Source organism: Lissotriton helveticus, chromosome 8 (genome assembly GCF_964261635.1).
Source record: "Lissotriton helveticus chromosome 8, aLisHel1.1, whole genome shotgun sequence".
NCBI classification, from domain to species: Eukaryota; Metazoa; Chordata; class Amphibia; order Caudata; family Salamandridae; genus Lissotriton; species Lissotriton helveticus.
In genome coordinates, this window is record NC_136069.1 from 1175739141 (window position 1) to 1175764631 (window position 25491).

General features: G+C 44.1%; 1 protein-coding gene across 4 annotated transcripts in view; it reads left to right on the forward strand.

Annotated features, from left to right (window-relative positions):
* REPS2 (RALBP1 associated Eps domain containing 2) overlaps window positions 1–25491 on the forward strand; it is a 1083293-nt gene that overhangs the window by 975067 nt on the left and 82735 nt on the right. For all 4 annotated transcript variants that reach the window (XM_078658107.1, XM_078658103.1, XM_078658105.1 and 1 more), the window contains one exon: window positions 13636–13722. In XM_078658107.1, coding sequence (XP_078514233.1) covers window positions 13636–13722 — 87 coding nt within the window. The remainder of the gene's footprint in view (window positions 1–13635; window positions 13723–25491) is intronic.

Genomic DNA, 25491 nt, shown 5'->3' on the forward strand with positions numbered 1-25491 from the left:
GGGGCGTATACATAGACATGTGATGCAAACGTAACAGAATATGTCATAAATGGGGCGGAAACATGGAGGGGGCTACCTAAGGAGCCGGGACCTCTAACCTAATGGTGCGCGCAAACTGACAATGACGTGTTACTAGGAGAAGCTGGGGGCTATAAACTCTGTGCTAGGAGCAGAGACTGAAGTCTGGAGAGTCAGGGCGACATGTACCTAAACAGTATCTAGTATCTAATGTTTAGAGAACATGTTGATAGAATCCAAAAGTTATCGGGGTAAAGGCTAACAGACTCTAAGAATGGTGCATGCATTACTCTACATGTAGTGCGTGATGAAGAATATTAAATGACCATTAAATGCAGTATTTCTCTTACATGGAGACGTAAAGGCTAGACAATGACGGAAACTATTGATGCGATTCAGTAGCTTAGGAATGCAGAGAAGGAGGGCTGGACTGATAACTAGAATCATAACATACTCTTGGCAGACTCGTAGGCAGAGCCAGGCTGAGCCGGGCACTGTGAGGCAGGAAGTAAGTGAAGGGTCGAGGATACAGGTGGGGGCTGTATCGCTCCTCAGCGAGGACTCAGAAGACAGGAGCTGAATCTGGTGTCCGGGCCCTTTTGAGGCCTAGAAACGGGGACTTTACAATAAAATAACGTGCACACTGAGAAACGTGGCAACGTAACTTTACATAGGCCTGATACTCGTAGCTTTCACGAGAACTGGAAACTGGCATACTAGTGATGGACACAACTGTAATTGCGTCTTTAATCAAACATGGGGGATACATATGCATATTTAATCATGCACACATAACATAAGATGGAGGACTCGTAGGGACACAGAACATGGCAAAATTTACTTTTCCACATTCCCTCCTTGTCACTACGTTTCCATCAGGAAACATCAATATTCATGATACCATCTATCATTTCATACAGTATCATTTGCTCGTCTCGAATTTTCTTGGAACTGGATTTAGGACGGGACTTGGGACTAGGAACACATGATGTAGCACAAATGCCGCAAATCGCAGGGCCACATTGTATACAGAGGCAGCAACTGAATATGATCGCTACTGCAATACCTAGAAATGACAATACTTTCCATCCCCAGGCGGAAATTATATTCCAGAACCAACCGGACCATGTCCAGGTGCCTGGATCTTGGTGTAACATATGGGCAATTTTATGGAGTCTGGTAATAGCTGAATAAACAGACGGTGCGTTATTAGGAATGAAAATGCAGCAACTAGATCCGATGACTCTACAGGCCCCGCCCCTATCGGCCAGTATGACGTCAAGGACGAGACGATTCTGGAGCACGACAATTCTCATAAAGGATTGTTCTTCGGTTAAGTTACTTAGAGCAGAAGTAGTCTCGATCACTACTGCTTCAAGTGTTCTGGTTAATCTACGTATCAGTTTACTATTTACAACAGTACCTAAGTAGGGGAAGACACCTTTATTGATATCTATGTATTGTTCTAGAGCAGTTTCAGTATAATCGACAATCGGGAGATTTCTCTTATGTCTAGTATGTACTAGGTGGGAATTCCTATGATAGTCAGGTGGGGCTAGGAAAACTGGTGGCAGTAGGAAGGCAATGTAACATGTACCATCCCAATCAAGGGGCAGACGAACATATGCGGTCTGACCACAAACAAAATAAGAATGACGTGAAGCTTTGAAAATAGATTTCCTACTGTCACTATACTTGACAATAATAGTACAATCACTATGGCCTACATGTATGGAACCATTATTTCGGACACATAATTCACCTTTGACTGGTAGTACTGAAATAGCAGGTAAGTCTGGAGTAGAATCAGACTGAACATTCAGGACCATGAAATTCGAAGAATAATTACCTAGATTATAAACTTCATTTTCTAGATCTAACCCTGTTCTGTGGGGAAGACCTTGCTTGTCTGGGAAACATGTACTATTAAGAAAAGACATATCTTTTGAGGATGACGTTAACGTGGACCATGCTCCACACGAACCATTATGTGAAAATGGATAAGGAAAGAGTGGCAGAACTCCCTTCGGTGTCTGGAAAGGGGGGAGTCGACCACACACCCAACAATTAGTGGCATTGCTGGTCTGGTGTGAATAATGTAACATGCGGATAAAAGAATTATTTCGCATAGCTAGACGATAAGAGAATTCATGAGGAGGCAGATCACTAAACGTGTGTTCTACTGTAACATTGGCAGACTTATTTACATGAGAAACTGAAAAATACAAATAAAATGCATAACTGGTGCAGGAAATCATAATGCTGAAATATAGCAGAAAACATAAAATAATAGTGCAACTTCTAGAGTTCTCACTAACTCTCTCTCTGTGGGGGTCTATTATATACATGTCAGAAACCGGTCTAACCGTTTCACCTAGGGGAGGACTTAGACAATCAAACTGGCTGACTTATTTTACTAGACCTTAGTTTAAGCTTATACTCCTGTTGCGGAGTTTTCTCTAACAGGGAAGGGTTCGTAGCAATGTCTTTTGCGGGACAGTCCTTAAGAATAGTACTTTGGCAGTTTTTAGAATCCTCGGAAACGTTCTTTGAAACAGGTTTCAATCCAAAAAATCTTTTCACATGAGACAGATGCACCCAGCCCTTCCTGCCTTCCAGCTTGACGGCAGTACGGGTGGCCAGGAGGACCTGTCGGGGTTCCTTCCAGCGAGGCTCCAGCGGACTTGAACGATCAAAATTTCGGACAAGAACCATGGATCCGGGAACGATTTCATGCGGTGCCACCTCGGTATTGTCTGGAAATGCGGCAGCAACCTGTGAACGACAAGAGTTGAGGGCAGACATCAAGGAAGCTAGGTAATCTGTCAGCATATTACTTGAAACATCGGTAATACTTCGAGGTCTAGGTGTACCCCACATGTTAGGGGGGCGGCCGAATACGACCTCATAAGGGGACAGACCTGATCTGGAATGTGCGACCATGCGCATATAAAACAAAGCGACTGGCAGAGCTACTAGCCAGTCTACACCTTTCTCTTTACATATTTTTGCAATTCGGATTTTCAGGGTCTGATTATGTCTCTCTACGAGACCGGCTGCTTCCGGATGGCGTACACAATGGAACTTCCACTGGTACCCTAACAAAAGGGAAACATGTTTCATCAACTCGGATGAGAATGGCTGGCCGTTGTCAGAATATACGACTCTAGGGAGTCCGTAGCGGGGGAAGAATTCACGAACCAACTGCTTGGCAGTGGTCGCGGCTGTGTAATCTGGGACTGGATATGCCTCTGTCCACCTGGACAAAGCGCATACAACTACGAGAACATACTTGAAACCTCGACATCGCTCCATCTGAATATAATCCATCTGGAGGACTTCAAAAGGGTGGTCAGGGGGCTGGAATCCACCTTGTTCCACCGGGACACTTTTACCTGGATTAAACTGGCAACATATCATACAGGTACGGACTTTCTGCTTGGCTGCAGCTCGTAAATGCTTGTTGAACCAAATGTTCTGGATACTGTCTAACATAGCTTTTTCTCCTAAATGTGCTGGACTATGTGCGGTATTGATAATGACTTGAACCATGGAGTCGGGGAGAAACCATGTGGCTTTACCCTTCGTTACCCATCCTTGATCTGTTTGGACCCCTCCTTGTTCGGACCATTTCTTGATTTCCTCGGGAGTAGCATGTAACTGGATATCTATGACATCTTGAGTGGGGTCCTTAACTGTCATACAGGTAGTCAGATCTGGAGTGTATGTCGGTGTCTTATTAACTGGAATGTCTGGTGTCTGTGCTGTAAGCTTGGCTGTGCGATCTGCTAGATCATTACCTTGGGAAATAGTGTCAGTAACTTTCGTATGTGCTTTGCATTTCATGATAGCAATGGATGTCGGTAAGTGTATGGCATCTAACAGAGCTTGAATAAGGAGACCATGCTGAATCTTGGTTCCATGAGAAGTCATGAAACCTCTCTCCTGCCAGAGCACTCCAAAGTCGTGTACGACTCCAAATGCGTAACGTGAATCTGTGTAAACATTAACTTTCAGGTTCTTGGCGTGTATGCAGGCTTGAGTCAGAGCAACTAGCTCTGCTGCTTGAGCAGACAGGGTGTCAATACGGTGTGTTTCTATAACTTCAGTGTCAGTAGTCACTGCATACGCGGCTACTAGTTCTCCTGTACTTGTTCTCATACATGAACCATCCACATAAAGTGTCAGGTCGGGATCTGGTAATGGAATATCTGTCAGGTCTTGTCTTGGCTTAGTCATAATGTTAACTACTTCCACACAGTCATGTGTGGCAGGATTTGAATTAACTGACGGTAACAGTGTAGCAGGATTTAGAACGTTGCAGCGTCTGATTTCTATGTGTGGCTGGAACAGTGTCAATTCATAACCTGTTAAACGTGCAATTGTCAAGTGCTGAGTCTGTGTTCGGTTTAAAAGAACTTCCACGGAGTGTGGGACTTGTACTGTCAAGGAATGTCCTAATACTATGGAATCACTTTGTCTGATAGCTAGTGCTGTGGCTGCAACTGACTTGAGGCACGCAGGCAGAGCCTGGGCTACAGGATCTAATGTGCTCGAAAAATAAGCACAGGGCTTGTATTGTCCTGCTTGATCTTGTGTGAGAACAGATAATGCTGTACCTTCACGTTCAGTGACGAAAAGTGTAAAAGGCTTACTGTAGTTCGGTGTTGCTAGAACTGGAGCTTGGCATAGAGCCTTCTTTAACTCATTAAAACTAAATGTATGTTCAGATGTCCAAGGGAGGACAGTCGATACGGCTGCCTCCTGTGTCGTTAACTGTATCAGTGGTTTAGCTAGAAATGCATACTGAGGAATCCATTGTCTGCAATAAGAAGTGAGGCCGATAAAAGCACGTACCTCCTTCTGGGTCTTGGGCTGAGGAAGACTCGCTATTAACTGGATACGGTCGGGTGTCAACTGCCTACCCCACTTGGACAGTAAGTGGCCTAAGTAGATCACTTGCTGGACACAGAATTGAAGCTTAGAAGGGGACACCTTGTGCCCCATCTCGGCAAGGAAATATAAGACTGTAAGAGATGCTCGCTCGCAAGCACGTTCAGAACGGGCTGTGATCAGTAGATCATCGACATACTGGAGCAGGGCAGTGTCAGTTGGCATGTGAATATTGTCTAGTTGTCTCTTAAGTGCTTGACTGTAAATACTTGGACTTTCTGTGAAACCTTGAGGAGCTCGTGTGAACATATAGCTCCTTCTATTTAAACAAAATCCGAAAAGAAACTGGCTGTCTGGATGAATGGGGACACTAAAAAACGCGTTCTTGAGGTCTATGACTGAAAAAAATGAGGCTTCAGAATCAATGGCTGTCAATAGGGAAGAGATATCTGGGACAACTGGGTACTGGGGAATAATACATTTGTTAAGCTCCCGAAGGTCAATCACTAATCGATATACTGGGGGTGCATTTGGATCAGTACGTTTCATGACTGGAATGATCGGAGAATTACATACATTGGAGTCAGTTTCTACAACTACTCCTTGAGCGATGAGCTCGTCAATAATTTTGGATAAGGCTGCTACAGCCTCAGGTGGCAATCTGTACTGTCTGATTCGTGGTAACACTACACCTGGTTTGAGAGTCACACGATGGGGTGTGATTTGCATATAACCAACATCAGTTGGACCTTGTGCCCATAGATGCTGCGGAACATTGGACAATCTCGGATCAAAATCTCGTAATACATAGTGACCCTTGAAGTCACGTAGGAACAATCGTATTCCCTCTGGGGAACAGCAAATAACTGCACCTAATTCTTTCAGTGTTTTAATGCCTAATAGATTTTCTGGACATGACTTCGTAAGTAACAGATCAGTAGTGCGGGACAATGGACCTACTTCTAGAGTAACTGGCTGAGATATCTCATTTCCAATAGGCTTTCCTGAAAATCCAAGGGAAACATTTCTAGAGCCTGAGAGCGGAGCCCCTGGAACTTCGGCGTGGCTGATGGTGGTCCTACTTGCCCCTGTATCAATCAAAAACTTTCTGTCTTTCCCTAATACTTGACTATGAACATAGGGACCCTCTTGATCTACAGGTATCTCGATGAGAGGCAAGCCTACCTCCCTCTCTAGGCTGTTTCATGAATATGGCTGATACTCTGGATACTCGGACTGTGCATACTGGTACATCTGTTGTGTAACATGCTGTGTTGCAGCAATAGGCTGCGGTGCTGGAACTGTCTGTTGTGCATTCTGTGGCTGAGAAGTCTGTGAAACTTGTTCTTGTCTAGGCGGACGTGGTCTTTCTTTAGTCTTACCGGTAGCTATATTGTGTTTCAGAACTGCACACTCGTTTATGAAATGACCTGGCTGTTTACAATAATTGCATGTCCCTTTAACGGGAACTGCAGGATGACTGGCTTGATTCGTACCCCTCTTCTGACTGTCTTGTGGAATAGATTGTGCAACTAGTACTTTCATTTTCGTGTCTTTCATACGTTTTCTTTCATGATCTTGCTCTTCTCTGATTCTATTCTGGTGGTATTGGAGCATCTGTAACATCTGGGACGGGGTATTAGCTTGCCAGGTACTTTCGACTTTCAAAACTCGATTCTTAACTTGTGGACTTGAATTCTCGACTAATTTAGTAACAAAAAGATGAGGGTATGACTCGCTACTTGTCTTGAGGCCACTGTTTATACTAAAACATTTCTCGAATCTAGAATAAAAATCACTAGTGTCTTCGTCTTGTTTCTGTTTACAGGCTGAGATTGCATCCCAGTCTTCCTTTTTAGTGGCTAATAATCTTGGCAAAACTTGTATTAACAGTTCTGGTAATTCTTTACATTTCTCTCCTAGACCGGTACCTGGTACTCGTATCTTGTCTTCAGCTTCGAGAACTGCCCAATCGATCTTTTTCTCTCCCACCTCCCAATCTTTTTCCTTGAGTTTTTCATATACCCCTGCGGGCAACAGGACTTTTAACATTTTAATAATATCTGGATACGTGTATTCTCCCATACGGAGCATGTCCTTTAATTCTCGGTGGAACCCTGCTGGATCTTTATCATGACAGGGAATTAACTTTTTCATCTCTAAGAGTTCCATCTTTGTAATCGGAGTGTAAACAAACACTCGTTGCATTTCACCATCTGTTGTCCTAACTGGGTGTACTTCTCGTAACGGATTCTGTCTGTCTATGTAAAACGGTTTACTTTCTGGAGGTGAGACATGAATAAAATGCGGGTTCAAAAACATACTATATTTGTGGCGCTGTTCTAGAATGACACTAATTAAGTCGGTACCTAGACCTTTCCATCTATACTGGAGTAACTTGTTCAGGACATCGTGTAACGGACCTGGATCAGAATGTTGACCCTCATACAATGTAATGAGGTGCTGGATCATATACATACCCACCAATCGCTGCTCGGCTGGAGGCAGTTTCAGGAACATTTGTGCCACTATTTCGTCTGGAAAAGTGGTAGAATCAGTAATCCATCGGACTGCTGATCGGGCTAGTTCTTGTTCATGCATAGTACTTAATTCACTGTAACCGATTCGTGATTTCAGAATGTGATCGGTAGCTTGAAATACTTGTTCCAGAGAACCTTGTTCTGGTGCTGGATGATGTAAAACTGACTTGTGTTCTAGGCGCAAATGGCGATCTGGAAATCTAGATTTTCCTACATACGCTATTCTGGCGGGATTCTCGTCCTCTACCTCTTCTGTAGAAGAGTCATTTTCTTTCTCGCTTACTTGTGCTGCTTTACGTTGTTCGTGTAACTTTATTATTTCTTTACGAATTTTCTTGTACATACTCTCTATACTACTGATAGTCTTGTGTTTACCCTCGGCTATATTATCACTCCACCTTGTCAGGATTTTCATTTCGGCCTGATCTTTAGTCGGGTAATCTTGTTCTCTTATTAGACAATTAATCAGGAACTTTAATAACATGAGCTGGATCTCAGCTTTCCTTTGAGACATGGCTTCGCCAATACTTTCTGGATCATCCCCTGTACGGATGAAACAATATATTCTGTCTAGATCTCCTTTCATATCTGGTAGGGTGTCTAAATACCCGGTCACCCGTCTTACACGGATGGAATATATTACTGTACTATCATCACCTGCAACTGGATCATAGCGGCATTCAGTGAGAGCTCGTCGGATTTCTGCAACGGACTTAAATTTGGGCGTACGCTGTAACGCACATTCATGTAACTCGGCCAACGTTCTACGTTGGTGCGGTGGCGGGGTACCAGGAGGACCTCCTCCTGCGGCCCCTAAACTGGAATCGTCGACTGATACTCTTCGTACCAGTGCGGCGGGAAATTGTAATGTAGGCTGGAACGGGGGTACCGTAGCAGGTACTGCAAGAGGTGCCCCGGTGTCTGGGGGAGCAGGAATTGCCTGATTTACAGGGACTGGCGGAACAGGATTTGCATATTCCGGGACTGTGTCGTCCAAATAGGACGAGATGAAAATATCAGCTGCGGTCGGTTTGTGACGTAGCTTAGTCGGAACTAGTGGTGGCGGAAAATTACTGGATGACTCCGGGGTCGCTTTTGGCAAGCCCTCGGCAAGAAGAGGATACATACCCTTGATGAGGGCATGCCTCTGTCTGTCTGACTGTTCTGTTTTAACTCGTTCACTTATCTCGATTAGTTCCCTTTCTTGTGCTCGTTCTAAGGATTCTCTACTTAGTTCTGACTTTCTGATTTCTTTTTCGGTTCTTTTATGAGATTCTTTGCGCCATAACTCGATGGCATCTTTCTGTGACTGTCTGGCTTTCTTCTTCCATAATGCTTCTTCTACTCTCATGATGCACTCGGCATCCCATGTGCCTGATACAGGCCATCTATACTTTTCTTCTAACTGTTTGGTATACTCTACCCATAAATCTAGATATAATATGGCACTTATGCCATGCTTTTGATACATAAAATGACCTGGACTGTCCCTAGGCGGGACAGGAACTGCTGCTTCTAGCAGACCTTTTCTGGTTTTTAACTGACGTAATTTCGAGAATAAGGGCATGACTGAACTGTAATCTAGACACAATACAATACACAATGAACACGATAATTACTTCACATTCATACCACGACATTAAAATACATGAAGAATATTTAAAATAACAGTTCGAACAGAATACTACCTGGAATACTGAAAACAGAATACATGAATTTTCTCGAGAACAGAACTGACTAGAACAGGAACTAGATGTACTGCTAAAACAGTACGAAACTTACCGGTCTCATAAAGAGACACGTCAGGACCCGCATCCACCGAAGTGGACACTTCGTTTTGGGTCTGTGTACCACCAACCCACGGACCAGAGTCAATTAGATTGACCCTGTCTAGATACTACCCCAGCAATGGTACTCACCGGGCAGCAAGAACGGAAGGCCTCGGACTGGACTGGACTGCTTCGACGCCGGACGGACGAACTTCGAACTTCTGTTACGGGTGGGCCTCCGGATACCTCGGACCTTGGACTCTCGGCTTGGGCTCTGGTCGGGACTCGCCGCGTTCCTCCACCGCCTCGTCTGGATGCTGGACCGCCACCTCCGTCTCCTCCGTGGGCCTGAGGGATACTTGAAGCAGAAATATCTGCACGTGCACGGTATGGTTCCGTCACGGCTGCAGAGGGTCAGGGGGCCGGCGTGGCTTCACCGGCGCGTGGGGAAAGGGCAAGTCCCTATTCGGGCGCCATTATGTGGTAAATAAATAAATAATACCTCTATTTTTGAATGGATAAATGAATAACAGATAGCTCAATAAATAAGAGTCAAGATTCGAGGTAGTAGGAGTTTGCAGGTTTAATACAGCATAAAGGACAGGAACAGGACAACCTGCACGGGAACAGGATGGCAGCGCTGCCGGGGGCAGGATCAGAATCGGCACAAGGGAATGGGGGGCATTTAATAGCAGTGCACAAGCATATATATTAAAACAGTTGCATTACAATACATATGATAGGCGGAGCAGTGGGTGTGGTCAATAGCAGTCGCGAAAGATAAGGGTGAAAATGGGTGTAACAGGGGCGTATACATAGACATGTGATGCAAACGTTACAGAATATGTCATAAATGGGGCGGAAACATGGAGGGGGCTACCTAAGGAGCCGGGACCTCTAACCTAATGGTGCGCGCAAACTGACAATGACGTGTTACTAGGAGAAGCTGGGGGCTATAAACTCTGTGCTAGGAGCAGAGACTGAAGTCTGGAGAGTCAGGGCGACATGTACCTAAACAGTATCTAGTATCTAATGTTTAGAGAACATGTTGATAGAATCCAAAAGTTATCGGGGTAAAGGCTAACAGACTCTAAGAATGGTGCATGCATTACTCTACATGTAGTGCGTGATGAAGAATATTAAATGACCATTAAATGCAGTATTTCTCTTACATGGAGACGTAAAGGCTAGACAATGACGGAAACTATTGATGCGATTCAGTAGCTTAGGAATGCAGAGAAGGAGGGCTGGACTGATAACTAGAATCATAACATACTCTTGGCAGACTCGTAGGCAGAGCCAGGCTGAGCCGGGCACTGTGAGGCAGGAAGTAAGTGAAGGGTCGAGGATACAGGTGGGGGCTGTATCGCTCCTCAGCGAGGACTCAGAAGACAGGAGCTGAATCTGGTGTCCGGGCCCTTTTGAGGCCTAGAAACGGGGACTTTACAATAAAATAACGTGCACACTGAGAAACGTGGCAACGTAACTTTACATAGGCCTGATACTCGTAGCTTTCACGAGAACTGGAAACTGGCATACTAGTGATGGACACAACTGTAATTGCGTCTTTAATCAAACATGGGGGATACATATGCATATTTAATCATGCACACATAACATAAGATGGAGGACTCGTAGGGACACAGAACATGGCAAAATTTACTTTTCCACACACCCTCTCCACTTTTCGGCACAAAAAGCAGCTTTGTGCATGGTTATGGGTACCAGATTGTCTGTACTCCAAGTTTATGAGGCAGAAAATTCTGTTCATGGATTGCGGGGTTTTTGTTCTAGGCTCCTCAAAACCAAGAATTCGAAATAGTCTGATTTCACCATGAACGCACACTGACCATATGCGTGATCTAGCCATCATATATGATGAGCAGCGCATGTATGTACATAATTTAAAACTATGTGTTTACTGCAATCGAAGCCTGTAAATTTAGAGCAGGAAAACGGAGGACCTGTAAAACTAGAAAGCGTGACCCAGCCCATGTGCGGGTTTGCAAGCCCAGAAGCCAAGCAGTGCTTAATTTGAGCCAGTGGTTTCTGGTGCTCGCTAACGGCACTTAATCATCAACACCAGTGTTTTTCATGCACACCAGTTAAGGACACAATAATTTACGGGCAGATTAAGTGATTTGCCCAGAATAACAGGGTGTTGAGCCGATGCCGAGATTTGAACCTTGGTTCCTCAGCTCCGAAGTCGGTAGCTCTGGCCACTACAACCATCCTCTCCCCACTTAAGTGGTTTGTAGTTGGTTCTGTTTTAGGCGGCGCTAACAGGAGAAATGGGCTGGTGCAAGCTGCCTTCTGACGAGAGCCCCGGCACTTATCTTTTTTTTTTTTACAAATTAACCACTGAAGCCAAGGCTACAGACCTCGTAAAGTGAAACAAAGGTTGATTAATACTTATGTAGTTACCCTTGTCAGTAAATACTGCATTTGTTTAAATAAAATCTCCTTACTTCTGACCTTCGTTCTCAGTAAATACCTCATTTGTTCCACTGCCGATCTCATTACTACTGAGCTATATCATCTTGAGGGGATTCTCAATCACTTGATCTAGTTTTTTCACTTCACAAGTGGATTTTACAGCCTGAAGTATTATACCATTTTCAGTAGACCACTGGCATCTCTGTAGTTATAGTATAAAAATACAGAAATGCATTGAAAAACTTTGAGGGTAAGTTATGGTTTCCTTTCCTGGTGGCAAAACCTTAACACATGTTGAAAACAACCTAAGAAATTCACAAAACAATGCACAGCTAAATTTAAGTTATGATTACAAAACCTCGGACATTGGCTAGTTATGGTTAGCAGTGCAAACCATAACTTGCGCCTTTACCATGCACTGCTCATCATATCAGTCACTGTGTGCATATCAAGCAAGCACAAGAAATAATAAAAGCCATCACTGTTTACCTCTGAAAAGGCAAAATAACCCAACTGTCTGTACATTTAATATGGAGAGAAGGGTTGAAATCTTAGAGTGTGCTTGAAGAATAGAGTACTTGTACAAAATGTACTGTGGTTCAATGGACTCGGGTACACGGAGATGGTCAATTTCACATAACGATGTGGACACAATACATGATTTAAAGGGTGAAACATCAGTGTGGGACTGAAGGATGTACTTTTGGATAATATATGTATTGAAGTTGCTAGGATGTGGTTCATTTTAAACCATTTATCTATTACACATCCTTTTAAATATGTAATATTTTTATTTTCTCTACGTGTCATAATTAAAATTCTTTAATGTGTAGGTTATGAAGACTTCTGCTGACAACAAAAAAGTATGCTGCTGCTGATTTGCATATTTTGCGACATGCCCAAATGTACTGTCTGCACAAGATGTGGGGTAGTGGTCACGGTGATTAGCATAGTTTTGAAGTTCACATGTGTTTCATTAAAGTGGGGACAGAGTTTTAAGTGCTTTTTCCGCAGATAATTGGATTAAGAGTAGATGTGGTTCAGTAATTTAAATCCTCTTTGCTTGTTTCACCTGCAAAGTCATAAGTAGTATTTTATAGCTACACTGGTGATAAAGCACACAGACATAGTGTGATCTGGAGGCAGCATAGACTGCATAAGATTATGCCTACTTCTTTTTTAGTGCCCTTGAACCAGTCGAAAGGCTAGTTGTTGGAATTACTCATGTAGCTGCAGTGTTTGGTTTTGGCAAATCTAAAAACGATATGCACCATTAATGTATATTATATCGTGTATATGTCAACAACATACTTCACACATCACTTGGGGTTGTGTAAGATAACAAAAGCTGTAAACTGTGAGTTGGAGATGTTTATGTCCTGTACATACTGGGGTCATTGTGGCACCATTTTGTGAATTTATATGAGTCCACAACAGTGTCAGATGTCATTAGCAGTGCATGAAATGGGTGTGTGTTATGGTTTGCACAGTAACCATTACTTGACATTTTCAGCTAGTTTCTGTTTTGTTTCATAACCATAATTTCACTTTAACTTTGTTTGTGTAGTGAATTTGATTTTCTTTTAAATGTAAGTTAATGTGTTAGGAGCAGAATAAACCACAATTTACCTTAAACGTTTTTTTCATTGAATCCATAACCATTTTTTTAACAAACCATTTAATACCTGGATCAAGGAAAGTAATTTGAAAGTCTGGATAGAAGCAACAACATTCTTGTCAAGTCAGTTTCTAAGAATCCACTTGTGTTTTTGTTTATTGCTTGCTGCAACACAAACCACATTCCTGTTTCATTAAAAACTATCTTGGGCGATTAGCCTGTCATTCATAGAGTGTAATCTGGCTTACTGGTTAATGGTTATTTTGTATGTATGGCATTCCACTTGTATTTGATGTTTCATTGCCTCTATCTTAAAGTCCTTGTCTCTGTGAGTCTACCTAAAGTCGCTTTATTTTTACAGATTGATCAAGGTTCTGAGGTTGAGTTACCTCCTCCACCATTGAAAAGGATCCCATCACAGACTGAAGAAAGCAGCCCTTCTAAAAAAGTAAGAGCATCATAACCCTTGCTAAATCCTACAAGGCTTATACTTGCCCCTGATTGTGTTTATTCCGCTATCATAACTCACTTAGATGTCCTAATGGCATGTGCTTTTTTTCATGGGAGCAAAGCTACCAATCTTGTATCACAGGAGAAAATGTATCGCAGTGGTGCCAGAAAGAAACCGGATTTTTTTAAATTTAGTTATCCTTCAAAGAAAAAAATGTATGGTTTATTATTACATTTTTAACATGAATTCTGTTTTTCCGGAACATGTTGAGTGTCTCTATCCTGGGATGTTCCCGCAATTTGGTTGTAACCTTTTGTATCAATGCCCTTTTGATCCTGGATGCAGGGTGAATAAGCAGGTGATGATGTGAAGCTCACAAAGCTGATTAATGCTCGCCAGTGCAGGAGGAGAAAGACAAATGTCGGAGGATGCGGTGCATTATTGACTTCATGGAAATTCCATTAGTCTTGATGGGGCGCAGTTGTCTGGCAAAATGTTGCTAAAAGCGCCAGGAAACCTCGAGTGGGTAGCTTTATGCACTCTTTAAGTATTTAAACAAATAAATAAATTAGCGGATAGGTCTCCTCTGAAAGACATTGCCAAAAATGTGCTGTATTTTAGCTGCAAATGTTCATCTTGGTGTCAAATGCTGAGAAGAGACCTGGTGATGCGAGAACAGGATACCGATGTTCCGCAGAAGCAAAGCCCTCAGTCCTAAACTGAGCCGTGCCCACAATTGGGAAGTGTTCTTTTGTATTTGGGGGAGAGACGGGTTCATTGGATGGCTCCAGAGTTCAGCTTAAACTCTGATAGCTACCACAAGCTACTCCACTGATTGCAAAGTTGTACAATTGTCTGTGCAGAACAGGATCCTGTCGATATGCGGGTTCCTCAATTTTGGAGGGCCCCTTCTGGATCCCTTTCGATAGGTAGAGCAATGTAGGTGAGAGTTTATAGGGAACGAGTAGAGTCGCTTAGCGAAAAATGAACCTCCAAGGTCCAAGACTGACCACAAGTTTCTTTAATGAAGTATTGAGGCTCAGATTTTCTGTTCCCAGGACAGCGCCCCCTTCTTCGTAAATGGATGGAGAAGTGATGCTTCCCTCCCCAAAAATATATTCAGACAATTTCCTCTCCTTCTTGGGTGTACTGGGAATTAAATTAATTACTTTAACTGAGAGGTCTGATGTTAGTGCTAGCTGCCCAAGAGCACACGTATGCAAGAAGTGTACCACCATGAGCTAAATGAAGCATGCTACCTGTCCAGTGTTGTCCCTAACATAAGCTTCTTGATTTGTTAGTGGAACATTGAAATGCAGTTTGGTGTCCCTATGAGTAGTAACACCATTGCTTAAGACTGATTATCTGTTTCATGGCATAACTCCAACTAAGAGGAAATCCCACAGAATGTCATTGCAGCCCCCTTGGTGACCTGGTCTAGTCTGCCAGTGGCTGTTTTATTCAGCTGAGCAGCTTCTATTAGAGCAAATAAGTAATTGGTTCTCTTGTTTACTTTTGGATACTCTGTTGGTTGATTGTAGATTCAGCCAGCTGACATAGATCTTTTCGAATACCTTGTCGTGAAGATGGTCTCATGTACATATCATTGACACTACGAGATCGAAATGTCAATGATAGATCCACTTCAACTTCCTCATATCGGACTGCTTTTTAAATAATTACCATTTCTACTTGTAAATTGCTGTGACCACGACCGCAATTTAATTTTAATCTTACCGTGCACCTTCTGCTGGTCCCCGGTCCGCCACGGCTTGTGCCAGTTGTTGCGGAGGGACACTCAGCAGCGGTAACACAGCATCGTCATCAGTGCTGCCCCCGCCCCTTCCTCCTATATATCTTCCCTCCATAGCGCGGACGCACGCAGCTAGAGCGACACCCCTGTTGATAAGGTGGTTGACGCGCGTTGTTTGAACTGGGTTGGAACTGTGTGGGAGAGGCATCGCTAACACTCCTAGACCGACAGTGATTAAAAAACTGTTTTATTTTTAATCTCTGGGGCATTGTACTGTACTTGCACCTCGAACGATCGTGTGACATAATGTTTGTTGCTTTTTAAATAATTACCATTTCTACTTGTAAATTGCTGTGACTACGACCGCAATTTAATTTTAATCTTACTGTGCACCTTCTGCTGGTCCCCGTTCCGCCACGGCTTGTGCCGGTTGTTGCGGAGGGACACTCAGCAGCGGCAACACAGCATCGTCATCAGTGCTGCCCCCGCCCCTTCCTCCTATATATCTTCCCTCCATAGCGCGGACGCCCGCAGCGGTGCGCCAGCGGCGCGCCAAAGGCAAGCCCGTCTGCGCCCGTCCGCGCCAGGACGCCACCCGCCGCACGGACCCCTGCCCATTTCTCGGCTGTCTAGTGGTAAGCGTTCTTTACGAGGCATCATGCTTTATTATTCCCGTGAGGAATTACTTGATCTCAATCCTAGCTACCCGCCAAATGTATCTAAAACTTATGCTACGCAGAGCACACTGAAGGAAAGCACGTGTAAAACCACTATCTCTTCTGTGCCCCTACTTAGTCATGATCGCTCTGTCTTCACCAACGCGAATGCAAACAAAGGCTGTACCCAGATATCAGCTTTGTATCTTAATACAAGATCCATCCCCAAGCATGCCTTAGAGGTTTGGAGCCTCCTAGACACAGAGTGACCTGATATCTGTTTCTTCACTGAAACTTGGCTACATAGCCAAGCTTCGCCTGATGTGACTACCGCTTTTCCCCAGGAATATCATCTTATCAGGCAGGATAGAGAGGGTAGGAGAGGCGGAGGTGTTGTGGTGGCAGCCAGATCTCCCATCTCCATTACCTTGCTCGAATCCTTTGTTAATCCCACGCTTGAAATATTAATAGTTAACATCTTGTATAATAAAACGTCACTGGGGAGGGCTGCCTTAGTTTATAGACCTCCAAGGGATAAAACCAAATTTATCAATGTTCTTCTTGACACCATAGCCTCTCATGTACTGGCCACAGATAATTTCATCTTGGTAGGCGATTTTAATTACCATGCTGAACTCCCCCATGATGAAGATAGTTGTAATCTACTTTCTACTCTAGAAACGCTATCTCTATCTCAAAAAGTCATTGGTCCCACGCACCAAGCAGGGCACACTCTCGATTTGCTCTTCACCAATCTCCCTAGCCTTAGCTGTGAGTCCCCATTACCCATGACGTGGACTGACCACCATCTTGTAAAGTTCAGCTTTTGGAAACCTACAGATTCAAGGCCCTTTTTTCGTTCTGTTGCTAAATTAATACGGCCTTGGCGTAAGCTGACCTTAGAAGCATTTTCATCTGCTTTTACACCTCCCAACCCACATGTGACTAACTTCAACTTAACCGCAGTCCAGCTAGAAGCTTCAATTAGGGTTACTTTAGACACTATTATACCCGAGACTACAGTCAAGGTGAAATCAATAGCATCACCGTGGTTTACGGATGAACTTAAAGCGGATAAATCCGCCGGCAGAAAGGCTGTGGAGAAAGACCGGAACTCTTGCAAATCGGCTGAACTATAAATGGGTTCATGCCAACTACTTGAAAAAAATAAAAGCGGCTAAATCCGCTTATCTCACCCTTAGGATTAATAAAGCCGCCCACTCGAGTAAGGAACTATTTAAAATAGTGAATGAGTTCACCGCCCTGCAGGTGGAGCAGTCGGCTTTTTTGCCCACTTCTCAGTGGGTTGATTCTCTAGCTGTCTATTTTGACAATAAAATTAAGACTATTTATTCCACATTTGCTGCCTCCACACCAGATATCCACCTAATGGGAGAAGCCCTTCCCTATTACCCCCTTACCCCTAGCCACATTCAGTCCCCTTCCATTTTTGAATTCGAACCTACCACTACTGCGGAAGTGTTAGAAACCCTCTTGAAGGTGAACTCTGGCTCTCCTATAGATTCCTTGGTCCCGCGTAAGTGTAATAAGATCTTTCCGTCACTTATTAGCTCCCTTACCAACATTTTTAATGCCTCATTTGACCTGGCTTTATTCCCTAGTTGCTGGAAGGTTGCCCAGATCAAGCCCATTTTAAAAAAACCTAATAGTGACCCTATCATCCTGTCTAACTATAGGCCGATTTCGCTTCTGCCGTATTTCGGTAAGGTGCTGGAACACCTAGTCAATAAGCGAATCTCAACTTTCATAGAGGAACAGGGTCTTCTCGATCCTTCGCAGTCGGGGTTCCGGGCTGCCCACGGAACCGAGACAGCAGTAATGGAGGTAGTGGACAACATCCGCCTCAATCTCCAAAGAGGTGAATCTGCCGCTCTTATCCTGTTGGATTTATCGGCTGCCTTCTTTGACACCGTCTCTCACAGTATTCTTTACCACCGACTGTGGGAGATTGGTGTCAGAGGCAAAGCCCGTGCCTGGTTTGAGAGTTATCTGACAGGCCGGCTCACCTATGTAAAGGTAGACACTCTGGAATCAAATAAGATCCCCCTCTCCGTAGGAGTTCCTCAGGGATCAATTTTAAGTCCTTTGCTTTTTAATCTTTATCTTACCCCGCTGGCTAACATAATAAAATCTTTTGGCTTTTCTACAGTGTCATATGCAGATGACACTCAGGTGTTGATTACCTGCAGTTTGGACTTTCTTGATACTCGGTCCAGATTCCAGAAATGTATGATCGCGATAAAGGACTGGATGAGTACCAACAAACTCCAACTGAATTGTAGCAAGACTGAAATAATGCTGTTTGGTAAGGCCAAGCAGATATGGACACAAGACTGGTGGCCGCAAAATATGGGACCTTGTCCAGAGCCCAAAGAAGTGGTACGTGACCTGGGAATCATGATTGAACCCACTCTTTCTATGAAGTCCCACGTCAATCTGGTGTCTCGTACCTGTTATGGTATTTTGCGCAGGCTGCGTAAAATATTTACGCCTGCGCAAAATATTTAAATGGCTCCCCCTTGAATCTAGGAAACCCTTGATCGAGGGGCTCATTATCAGTCGTTTAGACTATGGTAATGCCTTGTTTGCCTCTATAAATGAGTGTCTGTTGGCCAAGTTACAAACGGTGCAGAACACCGCAGCTCATCTGGTGCTTGGCCTATCCCCCAGGACACCATCTTTGCCCAGTCTCAGGGAATTACACTGGCTCCCTGTGCGCCAAAGAAGTCATTTCAAGATACTGAGTATCGTCCATAAACTTCTTACAGGAATCGGTCCTTCCTCCCTAGCAAAGAAACTCATCTGGTATAATCCTTCCAGAGTTTTGAGATCCAGTTCCAAACGTCTCCTGGTTCAGCCTAGGGCCAGGACCACTAGAAACGGCTGCCGGGCTTTCTCTTACATTGCCCCCCTGCTCTGGAACAAATTGCCCCTCCATCTGTCATCCTTATCCAACCACCTGGCTTTTCGGAGAGGTTTGAAGACATGGCTTTTTCCTAATTAACCAGCGTCACTCTTTTAATACATGGTTGTTGTCTCTTTCTGCCTAGCGCCTTGAGACCTTTTTGGTGAATCGTGCGCTATATAAGAACCTATGACTATGACTATGACTAGTGATGCCCAAAGTACAAGGATTATTGCACTGACTCTTATTTTGTTGAGTGGATTTCTGTGTTGACTATAGCTACCTCAAATTGTATGACAACTTTATTTCTTGTGTAACTGCAACAGATCTGGGTTAAATTCACCGTTCGTTTGCCCACTAAGCCAGCCCAGTTTGGACCCAGTGATATGCAAATCAGTTTTGACCCTGTGCCTCATAGGAACAATCCAGACCGAACTGCTAAGCCAGGTCCTCCCTGGAGTGGAAACAAGCATCCTGGGACCGGTTTCAGGGTACGTCACCCTTCATCAGCCAGGCTAGCTTGAATCCAGTGGCACAGTGAGCAAGGGACCCACGTCTGGGCATACCCGTCCCACTTAGGGCGAAAAGTGTAACTGCAACAAATGATGGACAGAATGACGAATGATTCAGACACTCTCCCCCAGTCAAGAGATCTGGGTGAAATCCATCCACTTTATTTTGTGTGTCACCATTGGGTCAGCAAGTATCTGTTTTCTATTTGACCCCATGTGATTCCATTTCAGATGGACGAATTAAGAATTTAAAATAAAATATACTGTTTTTTTCAGTACCCTTTACACAGAATACGCCCCCTCATAGAATAGCCGTTATATACTTGGGCCAGTCCCAAGTGTACTTTCATGTTAATAATGTTTGAATTGTTTTGATACCAACCACCATAGTAGTGAAGAATTCTTCTCTAAATTACTCTTCCAGGAATCACTTTGCATCTAGATTTATTTGTCATTTCAGCCTCCCAGGGCATTATTGGGTTACTCTATTGTTCATAACAGCACTAAGGTACCAATGTAGGAGAGTAGGATCTGCTTCCTATGGTTACCCCCACTTTTTGCTGTGTTTCACTGGTTTTTCGACTTTAGTCTGGCTGTGGCCCTGCTAATCAGGACCACCGCCTAGCTGTTCTCTCTCAAAATTAAATAAAGAGCATCTTGCAGGTCTGCATTTTCGAGGCTCCCAAAGAATCTGCGACACAGGACACAGACTTCTAGACATCTCCGGGCTGACACGAGTCCCCAGCAAAGCTGAGACCTGTAGCTGACACGAGAGACGTGGGACCGGAACTCCAGGACATCCTGCAATTTTGCAACTGCACCTACTTCACGAAGTTTCACAAAGTTGTGCATTGGGCTATTTGTTGCCCTTGCCCGAGCACCTTTTGCACCGAAGCTGAGAGGCCTACACTCCACGAGTGTTCTGTGAGTCCCCTTTCTTCACTGCAGCTCGAGGCTCCTTCGCGATCCCTAGTCCGTTGCCTAGTTGGTTCCCATGAAGGACAATCCTTTGTTTCTTGAGCTTTCCTGGTTGCTCCCGAAGTGCTCTGACTCCTCTCCAAAGAGTGAGTCCCTCAGACCTTACTGGTCTACACCGAAGCCAATCTTGTCATCTTGCGTGGGTTGCTGTTGCCATGGTTTGTTGGGTCCAATCCGGATTCTGACGCTGCACCACTTGACATCCTTCGTGGCACAGCTCAAATCCAGCTCCTGGTCGTCGTCGACGCCTCCTGGTCCTCGTGGCTGAAGAGTCAAGCTTCACCTACTTCACTTGAAAGCACCTGACATCGGCTGGCATCTTCTTGTCGCCATCCTGGTCACTGGCTAGTGACCCAGACTCTGTCCCCTCTGCTTTCAGGTTCTTCACATCTCCGTTCCACCCTTGAATCCACCCGGACACTTTTCCTCTGGTCGCCGGCAGCTCTTCTTCGCAGTTCTCCATTGGAATCGACGACGAAACCCGACACCAAAAGACAGCTATACACTCGGCTTCCGTTGTTGAGGTAACACGAGTACTCCGGTGCTCCCCTGGGTCTTGACTCTCGAAGTGTCCTAGTCTGTGAGGGTTCCATCGTAGTTCACCTCTAAGTGTCCTTAATCTTTAAAATTGTAACTTGTTCACTCTCCTAAGAAAGTCAATGGTGATTTGCGGCTGTGTTTAGACACTGCACGCGCCCCCCGTGGGTCTCCTGTGTCCCTACCTTGGGTGGTTCCTGGTTGCCCCCGCGGTTCTGCAGGCCCTAGGCTGACTTCTATCTCTCACGTGATTCTTCTACCACTATTTTAGTATATTGTTTGTGAGACCCCTATGGCAAAACGTATACTGTGCAATTTATTGTATGCTAATTAAGTTCCTTGTATTGTACTTTGGCCTCTAGCCCCCTAAAGAGACTAGAGGGGTTGTGTTTAGAATAAATACATATATATTTGATATATACCTTGTGTGGTGTACTTTCATTTGATCATTCAAGAGATTATAGACTGGTAAAACAAGGTGCTTTACATTCCTTCAAGACTTAGCCTGAAGGCTGCTCTCCACAGCTACCACTAGGATAGCTTTCTATAAAGGTTGTCTTAAAACTACCATCAATAAGGGTCGTTTGGACTGGTGCAAGCTGCCCACTAGAATAGTGGACATAATATGCCGGGCCCACTTCTCACAACCAAAGCACACCATGTCAGCGTAAAAAAAGTGGTATTTTAACAATAAAGGGTTTGGTGACTGAGGGACTAGCAACACAGTTAATTAGAGAACAAAAATGATAGTTGGTGGGAAATTGGGTTAAAAAACACTGGCTGTGAGGATGCAGGAGCTTTTTAAATCCCGGGCAGACGATAAACTTCCTCTATAGAACATCAAATAAGGTACAGAGTGTGTACTCTTCCAATACTATCAAGGATTGATACCCAATATTTACAAGAGGTTTTGAATTATTGAAATTGTTCCACACTTACAAACTATCAATGGATGCATTATGATTTGACTGGCACTGGTAGAAATCACCAAGTTTGACTCCAAGGAACCTTGGAAGGATATATTTTGATTGAAACGATCACTCCAAGACAGTATATGGACTAACTGATAGCCTGATACTGCTGTCAAAATTAAACACTAAGGAGGTTGGATTTATGTAAACCCTCCGAAACGCGTCGCTTTTTTCTTGGCCTACGAATATATGTCTTCTTGTGCTATTTGATATGAATTTATGAATGCACTATTGTATCCATTTTTATATGCAATTAGGGTTATGCGTTTATGCATTTTGAATCTTTGTATTGGTTGTAGATGCAATTTTATTTAAACTTTTTTTAATCTATTGTGTTTTTCATGTGTATTATGATGTAGTATTTCTAAAATGAAAAGGTGTTTTAATATATAAAATGTTTTGAACCAACTTAAAATCAAAAATGTTTATATATAATTTTGTAGAAAGTGGATTTGGATCTGATTTACTGGCTTACAGATAAACTGACCCGAGTGTGTCTGAGCAGGATGTGTGTGGTGAATGTATTATTGGTATGCTAATATAATACCCCAAAGGGAGTTATTTTTTTACTTAACCGGGAAATTGCATTAGGCCAATGAAAGGCGGTGGCCACTGGAAGCCTTCATCAGGAGGGTGTATGTTTTCAATGGTGGTGTTAAGATACTGATGAGTTGGAGTTTATGAGGTTCCTTGAAGGACCTCTCCAAAGATGCAATGCAAATCAGGCTAATAGTTGGAACAAAGCATAGCACATGAGGTGCTTGGGAGTTTAGGAGGAGAATGTGTCTGGTGGCAAGGAGAGGTCAGGTTCTATGATTGATTTAAACTGCTGGGTTGACAATTTGAACTAAACCTGGATTTGCATTGGCAGCTAACTTGCCTGGTGATAGGAACTGGATGTGAATGGGTTGTGCTGAGAGATGTTGAAGACAGTGTGACTGACAAATGTAAGCACTCTATCAAGGACCTTGGAGGAGAAAGCCATAGCAGCAGTCCAGCTTATTGGCTACTAGTAAATTGATCAAGGGTTTGACTGAGTAACTGGTGCGGTGCGGCTAGTTTAGCAGGCGGAGGTGAGCAGCTGCGGCAGACTTTGTGATGTAGGTGAAGAGTCTCGAATCACTGTCCAATTAACTCCTGTGTTGCAGGTCGAAGGGGTGCACTTGATCATGTTTTCTGCAATAGAATGGATATTTATATGAAGAAGAATTGTGTGCGCTAATTTATAAAGAAGGAAGCTTGTGCACACATTTCCATTCAAACCATGGTTCCTATAGAAGACAAGTGGCTTGTCATAGAGGGTGAGCTTCAAAAGAGAACTTAGAGAGTGAAAAACAGATGCTTTTTAGTGGCTTCTCTTTTTTTGATAAACACTTTTATTGGTTTTAATACACAATCAGTCCCATTGTCATCAGTATTCATAGAGCAACAGACGTAGGTGACATTTGGCGTATAGCTAAGTCAGCAAATCCACAATGGAACCCGCAGAGGAAATGAACACTCATCATACAATGACAGTTGCAGTGGCTGGCACAGCCCAAAATGTTCCCTCCATTTACCCCAAATCCGTGCATGCTTGGAAGGGCATCCCCTGGCCTTGTAGACCAGTGTCTCATGCTGGGCGCACCAGTCCACTCCACGACGCCACAGAGACAGGCCGGACTGGCTGTACAGGGCATTGCCAATTTCCCTGGGAGGCTGGAAGGAAGGGAGCCGGTTTTTGAGCAGTGGAGGCCTGTTTTGTAACTGGAGGCCGGTTTTGCAGCTGCACTGCAATATCGGCCCCCACAAAAGAAGCAGTCCTTCACACCTACCCCCAGGGGGACTGGCCTGACAAAATTGTCAGGGCTGCTTTGAATTCCTAGTCTGGCCGTGGAGACAGGGGGACCAGGAGCTCTCCAACGAGCAGATATGTCTCTCTTGGCCACCACGGCAGCTGTCGCCAAAAACGCCCAGTTAGCTCTCGTTGTTGGCTGCTTTTATCGAAAATTGGCGAAACCCTCTTTTAAAATGGACGAAGAATGGGGATGTAGGTGGTTTAATAGATTCTTGAACACAGACACAAAAACCCACTCCCCAATTTGAACGCCTAAGACCTTGCCACATACAAGTAGTGACTCAGAGCCAGGCTTCAAACAACAATTTTCTCCCTTCTACTTTCCGGTTATTGCCTAGTGCATGTGTCTTAGTCATACCCACACGCTACTACTAAGAATCCATTTTCCTCGTGTAGGGCACCTATCCAGACAAAACCCACCTTAGAAGCCTCAAGATTTTCCTTGAACTTTTTATCTTTTTTTCAGTATGTGCCAAATATACTGTAAATTAATGAATTACAGTGAATGTTAGTGCGCAGCACTTTTGTTAACATTTTTGCCCCGCTATGCACAAGTGTTAGAGGTGTGTGGTATCTTTTGCTTAGGCTCGTATTATGTATTCTGTGTTTTCAGTTCTAAAGGTTAGATTTTATAGTGTTTACTTTTCCCCATGTTGTTCTGCCTCGTGCTAATGTAGTTCTTGTATTCTGTGCTGGAATCCGGCCTAATGGGATGCCTTCAGTGTCAGCTGGTGTGGACAGTTGGTGAGGAGGGCAGTGAAGATGAATCACTTCCTGTTATGGATTAATCTTTGATTTCGTTCACTTCTGTTCCCACGTCTTCTTTCCGGTGGACCTGTACACCGCGTTTTTGTTTGTTTTTAACGATTCAGTGATACCAACATAAAAATGAAAGTAGTTCTCGCTCAAGCCAGTGAAAGAACGAAGGGAATCCGTATCAGTAGGCCTATGTGCTTCTACAGTAGCCTTCACTGCATTTGCTGTTGGTTTTGGTACATAGCGCCCCCAATAGTCAACGCGATCTTGCTCAATTTACATGTATCTCACTTAATGGGCATTCCTCGGTTTCTTTCAATGGAAAGGATCTCTATCAATATGGTATGGGGCTGAAAAGGGGCGTGGCTTGCCAGCCAACATGGTAGCAGCCTTGGATTGGAGCTTCTGCCGACCCCACATAATCCTTCACTTTCCTGCTTCACAAGGGAAGCAACGAGGCTTGCCCTCACACAAAGCGGCAGAAACTGTGATGCTGAATAGGTGCAGTTAAGGGATTTCTGAAAAACCTTGGTTGAGGAGACTGGAACCCCAAGGCCTGCCACAGCTCAAGGGTATGATGTGGCCCTGGCAGTGAGCGGGTCTTTCTGGCCCTCTCTTGGGCCTGGATGAGAGGAGGAGAGTGGTGAACCACTTGCCAGGACTCCCTTATTTCCACGGATCGGATCCAAGTGAAGGTCATGTGATGTGGCGGCTGGAGGCAGCATGGATATAGGCTTGGTGCCGACCTTCCCACAGGCTTTGCCTATCTGTGGTCGACTAGGCCTGGGGTGTCGAAGCCAATGTGGCAGCTGGCTGACTTCAGAGAAGCCCAGGTGAAAC